This window comes from Pinus tabuliformis, chromosome 8 (genome assembly GCF_031772625.1).
Source record: "Pinus tabuliformis cultivar Carrire ecotype Pingquan chromosome 8, CPIR1, whole genome shotgun sequence".
In the NCBI taxonomy this organism is placed as follows: Eukaryota; Viridiplantae; Streptophyta; class Pinopsida; order Pinales; family Pinaceae; genus Pinus; species Pinus tabuliformis.
In genome coordinates this window covers 520975350-520984309 of record NC_142294.1, presented here as the reverse complement: position 1 = coordinate 520984309, position 8960 = coordinate 520975350, and the positions used below count along the sequence as shown (strand labels likewise).

General features: G+C 34.1%; 1 protein-coding gene and 1 long non-coding RNA gene across 2 annotated transcripts; both read left to right on the top strand.

Annotated features, from left to right (window-relative positions):
• Positions 1 to 1408: 1408 nt before the first annotated feature.
• Positions 1409 to 4215, top strand: LOC149236450 (beta-galactosidase 8-like). Its single transcript, XM_089368920.1, has 7 exons — positions 1409 to 1790; positions 1879 to 1974; positions 2088 to 2200; positions 2907 to 2973; positions 3672 to 3764; positions 3850 to 3993; positions 4147 to 4215. Exons 1-7 carry the CDS (start codon positions 1611 to 1613, stop codon positions 4213 to 4215), a joined length of 762 nt encoding a protein of 253 aa, XP_089225046.1. The 5' UTR covers positions 1409 to 1610.
• A 2863-nt stretch (positions 4216 to 7078) lies between these two features.
• Positions 7079 to 7545, top strand: LOC149236449 (uncharacterized). The gene is made up of 3 exons (XR_016268400.1): positions 7079 to 7102; positions 7188 to 7331; positions 7470 to 7545. It is a non-coding gene; the product is annotated as an uncharacterized LOC149236449 (long non-coding RNA).
• The last annotated feature ends 1415 nt before the right edge of the window (positions 7546 to 8960 follow it).

Here is an 8960-nt window from a genome sequence, read left to right as displayed (position 1 = left end):
ATTCACAATTACCAACGATGAATTAGGAAACCAGGTTAAGACCAACCTCACTATCAGGAGAGTGTTGTAGATATTAAAAAAATTCAAAATTCTATTTGTCACCACCAATCTTGCAATTTCAGCCCACGAGTTTGTATTGGAGTTGAACTATTTTCAACGAATCCAAATAGCATGCCTGGCCACAATTCCACTCATCAAACATGTGATTGAATTGGTCAGATTTGGAAGCGTTGCCTTCCCTTACACTCCATCTTTGAAATAGCACACACCCCTTTCTTATTTAATGTTATGGAGTGCCATTGAAACTAACTACGTGTTGTTTTATGGAACTGGATAACCATTCCCAAATAGAACATGTTTGTGGGATGACCACAAAAATAATGATTGACTTCTTTTAAAGTGTGTCAATGAGGATAACCATTATCCTTGGATTTTTTTGTGGCAACTCAATTTGCAGTCGGATGCCTCCAACTCAGCAGATAAAAAAAGAGGAGAGGGAAACGTCAGCTCAACGAATAAAGAAAACATCAGTCGCCACTCAAATTGGCAAGGGCGATTTGTGTTTTAAAACATATTACCAAAATTGAGTGTGATTTTCTCACTGTGACTTGTCCAAGTGAAGTAAGGATAAACATCATCCCCCGAATTTTTTTATGATCTTGTTCATAAGGATAACCATTATCCAACATGTATGCTCCTTATGGAAACATCTCTCACTCAATGGATAAGACGAGCAAACAAATCGATATTATATATCAAAAAGAGGAACATCAGTCCCCTACTGTGATTTTTCCGTCAATCGAGTTGGGAAGTTGCTTGTTAATTACGCCGTAAGGCATTCCCTCTGAGGCAGACATCCCTAAAATGTGACGTGTGCAATCCTGAGCCATTGATTCTGTGTGTTAGACGATTGGGGTGTTTTCTGCCGTTGATTTAATCTGTTTTTTTCATAAAAAAAAATATTATTTTTTCCACCAGCTGGAAGAGAGAGAGGATCTGGCAATGGGCCATGAAAGGCCAGGCCTCCTGGCGATGAGACTCTTCGTGTTTTCGCAGTGACTAAACGTGTCTTTCTTCTTCGTTTCGTGTTTTTCTTCCTGCCTGAGGGCCGCGTAGCCAGCGCAGCCTTGTGCTGTACTCAATGCATCTTACGACTTCCTCCTGCTGCCATGTTTCCATTACTGTGGAATCAATCATATTCAGAAGCCATTGACGGTCGGATAGCCACTAATATAATAATAAGCGTGGCTTGTACCGCAGAGCAGTCACGCGTACCGTTGAAACATCGGCAACAAAATTTTATGCTGGATGTTGATATGCGCACCTTTTGTATCCAGAAACGCGACTCTGCGTCCTATATATTCATATACAACACAAAAGTGATTACCAATGTCCTTTTTATATCGAATTCACATTCAATTGATCAGAGATAGATAGCACGCCTGCCTATTTCCTCTGCATTTTTGCAGCTGGGCTGTAAGAGACAGTTATCTCTCCCTTTCCAAGAGCAAGAAACAAAAGGAGGTCTGTAGAAGCTTAAATACTGAAGCAGTTACCAGCAATGACTTAACCAGCGAGCTTTGTAGAAGTTTTAATAACAGAGCACTCAGATGGAGACTATAAGATATTTTTCGATTTTCTTTTTAGTTTTTGTTTGGGTATTTTGGACATTTCACTGGAAAGTGGATGCCATTACCACGGTTAGCTATGATGGTAGAGCTTTGCTGATCAATGGACAGCGCCGGGTTTTAATCTCTGGATCCATACATTACCCACGAAGCACGCCAGAGGTTTGTAATTTATTGGGTTTTGTTTTCATTATTATATATCTGTTATTGTTAAATGTATGCTGAAATTTGTTTATGTGGCATTCAACAGATGTGGCCAGATCTTATTGCCAAGTCTAAGGATGGGGCAATCGATGTTATTGAGACTTATGTCTTTTGGAATGGGCATGAGCCTGAGAAACGCCAGGTAATAAACATTTTAAATCTTTATAAAGTTTTTCACGTCTGTAATGTATTTTCAGATGGAACTGTGAATTGTTGATGAATTTATAGTGGCTTTGGCTTATGATTTTATTGCAGTATAATTTTGAGGGAAGATTCGACTTGGTTAGATTTTTGAAGACAGTACAAGAAGCCGGCCTTTATGCTCACCTCAGAATAGGACCTTATGCTTGTGCAGAGTGGAATTATGGGTAAGCCTGTCTATATATCTATATATATATATATATATATAATCAGTCAGGAATTCGAGTATTTTGTTTTTGTTTTGCCAATGAAAAAATCATTATATTTAAAATGGAGAATATATATGTTATGGTTCTGGTAAGACTGGACTGGAATGGCAGAGAGACCCTCAAAATTTAACTATATACCAACTGGGAATCGCCATAAAACAAGAAAATTTTGTCTTGCAGTCACATCACCCTGAAAGGAGAGGAAGAAAAAGAAAAACAAAACTGGACCTGCATTTTCTGATCCATACAATGCCTTAAACTTCTGTAGCATCTTGTATTTTGTTATGAGTGTTTAGATATATCCAATTTTAGATGTAATATATTAAGTTTGAATAAGGAACGCCCCACAATCACCGTACCGTTCCATGTTGTAAGTTTGTATTTAAAAGGCAGTCAAGTTTGATTCATTAGTGTTAGTTTTAATTTTATCTACTCATGTAATGAGATTTTGTAGAATTTTGCAATGTAAACATGCTCTGTAAATACTCACTGCTTTAAAGTTCCATTACATCTTCAATACAACTATGTTCTTGTTTAGGGGTTAACTTAATAAGCAAGTCATGTTTTATTGATCCTCTTAACTAGAGTTTTTGTATCTTTTCTTCCATATTTGTGGAAGGAGATTATTCCTCACTGAAATGTTTGAATGGTTGTGACCTTTCAGAGGTTTCCCTCTTTGGTTGCATGCCATACCAGGAATCGAGCTGAGAACAGACAATGAACCATTTAAGGTGATTTTAGCTTGTATTTGGCTCGGTAATATATGATGTACAAATATGCTTATTTTATATTTAGATAATTTCATATGTATCAGCATCGAACTTTTAAGGGATTCAGGGTATGCTTAGTAATATATGGAGAAAAAAAGCAACTTGTCAAGATTTTGTCAAGATTTTTAAATATAGATGAAAAATTGGGAAGAAAAAGGTCTTGTTTCACTATTCTAAGTTTTGGAGTTTTTGTGAATCTGGTGAAATGATTTTCGGTTATATCTTGAGTTTGTGTTATTTAAAATGGTTTTTTAATACATAAATGGATTCAGGGGCACTAGAATTGTGCATAGTTCACAGCTCAAACTTGTGTTTCTAAAAAATCCCTAACTGATTTCCAGTAATTTCACCATGAAATATAACCAAAAACACTCCAAAACATAGAACCCTAGACTACTACCCAAAAACAAAGAAAACAACCTGTCAAGATTTAGAAAAATTATTTTTTTTAAATGTTTAGTGTAAAACAAATTCTTATTTGATTTGTGGTGTGTAAAATTGGTTGTTTTTTTTAATAACAAAAGAGTACCATTGTTTCAAGCTTAGTTAAAAGATAAAATAGTTGAACAAATTGTTAGTTCGATGTTTAAGCTTTTGTTTACCTTAACGTCTCTGCTACGTCTCTGCTAATTTTAAAGGCTTTTGTCTATTTTCCTTAGTATGAGATGGAAACCTTTACAACAAAGATAGTGAAGATGATGAAACAAGAAAAGCTTTTTGCATGGCAAGGTGGACCTATTATCTTGACACAGGTAAGTTCTTTTTGTTGTGATAGTTATTTACAACGTTTTGTGTATAGTAAAATGTGACTTTCTGATTTAATTTAGTTATGTGCAGATAGAAAATGAATACCAACAAGTAGAACAATATTATGGAGAGAAGGGAAAGTCATATGTGAACTGGGCAGTAAAAATGGCATTATCATTAAATACAAGTATTCCATGGGTGATGTACAAACAAACTGATGCTCCAGACCCAATTGTGAGTATACTGTGTGTAATAATAAAAATCTAACTTTCCACATAACCCTTCTATTTCCTTAGCAAGTTTCTATAATCTAATTCCATATAATCTAATGCCATACTGATGTATGAATCAATTCTTATACTGATATATGAATCAATTCTTTTATAGATCAATACCTGTAACAATTTCTACCGTGACTATTTCCAACCTAATTCTCCAAAAAAGCCAAAGATGTAGACTGAGAACTGGGCTGGATGGTAATGATTTGTAACCACCATCATAACCATTATAAGTTTGAATAAGGAAATGCCCCACAATCACCGTACCGTTCCATTTTGTAAGTTTGTATTTAAAAGGCAGTCAAGTTTGATTCATTAGTGTTAGTTTTAATTTTATCTACTCATGTAATGAGATTTTGTAGAATTTTGCAATGTAAACATGCTCTGTAAATACTCACTGCTTTAAAGTTCCATTACATCTTCAATACAACTATGTTCTTGTTTAGGGGTTAACTTAATAAGCTAAGTCATGTTTTATTGATCCTCTTAACTAGAGTTTTTGTATCTTTTCTTCCATATTTGTGGAAGGAGATTATTCCTCACTGAAATGTTTGAATGGTTGTGACCTTTCAGAGGTTTCCCTCTTTGGTTGCATGCCATACCAGGAATCGAGCTGAGAACAGACAATGAACCATTTAAGGTGATTTTAGCTTGTATTTGGCTCGGTAATATATGCTGTACGAATATGCTTATTTTATATTTAGATAATTTCATATGTATCAGCATCGAACTTTTCAGGGTTTCAGGGTATGCTTAGTAATATATGGAGAAAAAAAGCAACTTGTCAAGATTTTGTCAAGATTTTTAAATATAGATGAAAAATTGGGGAAAAAAAGGTCTTGTTTCACTATTCTAAGTTTTGGAGTTTTTGTGAATCTGGTGAAATGATTTTCGGTTATATCTTGAGTTTGTGTTATTTAAAATGGTTTTTTAATACATAAATGGATTCAGGGGCACTAGAATTGTGCATAGTTCACAGCTCAAACTTGTGTTTCTAAAAAATCCCTAACTGATTTCCAGTAAATTTCACCATGAAATATAACCAAAAACACTCCAAAACATAGAAACCTAGACTACTACCCAAAAACAAAGAAAACAACCTGTCAAGATTTAGAAAAATTATTTTTTTTAAATGTTTAGTGTAAAACAAATTCTTATTTGATTTGTGGTGTGTAAAATTGGTTGTTTTTTTTAATAACAAAAGAGTACCATTGTTTCAAGCTTAGTTAAAAGATAAAATAGTTGAACAAATTGTTAGTTCGATGTTTAAGCTTTTGTTTACCTTTAAACGTCTCTGCTACGTCTCTGCTAATTTTAAAGATGGAAACCTTTACAACAAAGATAGTGAAGATGATGAAACAAGAAAAGCTTTTTGCATGGCAAGGTGGACCTATTATCTTGACACAGGTAAGTCCTTTTTGTTGTGATAGTTATTTACAACGTTTTGTGTATAGTAAAATGTGACTTTCTGATTTGATTTAGTTATGTGCAGATAGAAAATGAATACCAACAAGTAGAACAATATTATGGAGAGAAGGGCAAGTCATATGTGAACTGGGCAGTAAAAATGGCATTATCATTAAATACAAGTATTCCATGGGTGATGTGCAAACAAACTGATGCTCCAGACCCAATTGTGAGTATACTGTGTGTAATAATAAAAATCTAACTTTCCACATAACCCTTCTATTTCCTTAGCAAGTTTCTATAATCTAATGCCATACTGATGTATGAATCAATTCTTATACTGATATATGAATCCCTCCAACGATTTCTACTGTGACTATTTCCAACCTAATTCTCCAAAAAATCCAAAGATGTGGACTGAGAACTGGGCTGGATGGTAATGATTTGTAACCACCATCATAACCATTATAAGTTTGAATAAGGAAATGCCCCACAATCACCGTACTGTTCCATGTTGTAAGTTTGTATTTAAAAGACAGTCAAGTTTGATTCATTAGTGTTAGTTTTAATTTTATCTACTCATGTAATGAGATTTTGTAGAATTTTGCAATGTAAACATGCTCTGTAAATACTCACTGCTTTAAAGTTCCATTACATCTTCAATACAACTATGTTCTTGTTTAGGGTTAACTTAATAAGCAAGTCATGTTTTATTGATCCTCTTAACTAGAGTTTTTGTATCTTTTCTTCCATATTTGTGGAAGGAGATTATTCCTCACTGAAATGTTTGAATGGCTCTGACCTTTCAGAGGTTTCCCTCTTTGGTTGCATGCCATACCAGGAATCGAGCTGAGAACAGACAATGAACCATTTAAGGTGATTTTAGCTTGTATTTGGCTCGGTAATATATGTTGTACGAATATGCTTATTTTATATTTAGATAATTTCATATGTATCAGCATCGAACTTTTCAGGGTTTCAGGGTATGCTTAGTAATATATGGAGAAAAAAAGCAACTTGTCAAGATTTTGTCAAGATTTTTAAATATAGATGAAAAATTGGGAAAAAAAAGTCTTGTTTCACTATTCTAAGTTTTTGAGTTTTTGTGAATCTGGTGAAATGATTTTCGGTTATATCTTGAGTTTGTGTTATTTAAAATGGTTTTTTAATACATAAATGGATTCAGGGGCACTAGAATTGTGCATAGTTCACAGCTCAAACTTGTGTTTCTAAAAAATCCCTAACTGATTTCCAGTAAATTTCACCGTGAAATATAACCAAAAACACTCCAAAACATAGAACCCTAGACTACTACCCAAAAACAAAGAAAACAACCTGTCCAGATTTAGAAATTTTTTTTTTTTTAAATGTTTAGTGTAAAACAAATTCTTATTTGATTTGTGGTGTGTAAAATTGGTTGTTTTTTTTAATAACAAAAGAGTACCATTGTTTCAAGCTTAGTTAAAAGATAAAATAGTTGAACAAATTGTTAGTTCGATGTTTAAGCTTTTGTTTACCTTTAAACGTCTCTGCTAATTTTAAAGGCTTTTGTCTATTTTCCTTAGTATGAGATGGAAACCTTTACAACAAAGATAGTGAAGATGATGAAACAGGAAAAGATTTTTTCATGGAAAGGTGGACCTATTATCTTGACACAGGTAAGTCCTTTTTGTTTGTATAGTTATTTACAACGTTTTGTGTATAGTAAAATGTGACTTTCTGATTTAATTTAGTTATGTGCAGATAGAAAATGAATACCAACAAGTAGAACAATATTATGGAGAGAAGGGCAAGTCATATGTGAACTGGGCAGTAAAAATGGCATTATCATTAAATACAAGTATTCCATGGGTGATGTGCAAACAAACTGATGCTCCAGACCCAATTGTGAGTATACTGTGTGTAATAATAAAAATCTAACTTTCCACATAACCCTTCTATTTCCTTAGCAAGTTTCTATAATCTAATGCCATACTGATGTATGAATCAATTCTTATACTGATATATGAATCAATTCTTTTATAGATCAATACCTGCAACGATTTCTACTGTGACTATTTCCAACCTAATTCTCCAAAAAAGCCAAAGATGTGGACTTAGAACTGGGCTGGATGGTAATGATTTGTAACCACCATCATAACCATTATAATGTGTAATCTTCTCCTTCACATACAATGATTGTAAGAGAATAAAACATAGATGCAACTATGGAGAGATCCATGATTTCAGGGAAGAGTTTCCCTAACCTAACCTAATGAATATTAATATTGGTGATAACATATCTTTAAAATGAACATATTGAGTTAATTTCCCTTATATAAAGGTCTTCCTTATTTATTCATAATCTTTGAATTTCAATTACATCATTGTTCTCATCCTTTGTCAAATGTTAATCAAGCAATGTCAGAAGACATTATTGGCATCCATCAAGGACCTTAGGATAAACCTTATAAACTGAAAGCATGCAGTCTGTAACTAACATGAAATCAAAGTGTCAAATAAATTAATTTGTGCATTTGCTAATTGTGGTAACCCTCGCTCTTCAAATATTAGATAGTTCAAGCTTTGATCTCATGAAATAAATGTAACCTTACAAATTGCAGGGCACTAGTCTATTTTTGTGCTAAAGTTTATTGTGCATCATGTGATTTTATTATGACAAGGTTTGTAATTTGATTTATTTCTGTTGTTTGTACTTTGAAGGCTATTGCATCTTGGGGAGTTCGCAACAACATTGACTTTCTTTCTTTGTCTTATACACGACATGCTGAAGACATTATACAAGTAAGAAATATGACATAAAATCTACATTCTTGCTCATGTTCTGAGCTTGTGATGTTACTTATAGAAACTATGATGGATCTCACATAAAATTTTCTGTCAAGCTGTTTTTCTAGAAACAAGTTATAGCAACACCGTCCATGCTTTTCAGCAGATTGTGCGCCAAGAGGGCATCCATGCCCTCTTCAGAGGAGTAACAGCTAATATTATGTTAAGAGTAGTAAGGGCTGGAGTTCTTGCACTATATGATCAGCTTCAGTGACTAGTTCTGAGTAAGTCGAACAAGTCAATATTGATATGTAGTGGATGCATGGACAGTGTTTGACAAAATGTCTGAACGGGATGTGGTGTCATGGAATACTATGATTGTTGGATATACTAAAAATGGGTATTGTCAGGAGGCATTAAGGCTTTATGGCTGGATGCAATGGACAGCTATAGAGGCGGATCATGTTACCATTTCCAATGTACTTGGTGCGTGTGCTGGCCTAGAAGCTCCGCAGCAAGGAAACGAGGTGCATGGCCATGTAATTAGAAATGTGTTTGACCTAGAGAACCCCATAGGGAATGCTCTTCTTACTACGTTATGAATGTCCTAGCTTCTACACATGTCTCATTCCCTATATTAGTGTTCCTTGGCCTTGATTTATAGTATATTGGAAAAGGTTATGAGATATTTTACAATCTTAAGCCTAATGCACGCCTTCTCATGTAACAATCACATTGTCCAAGATA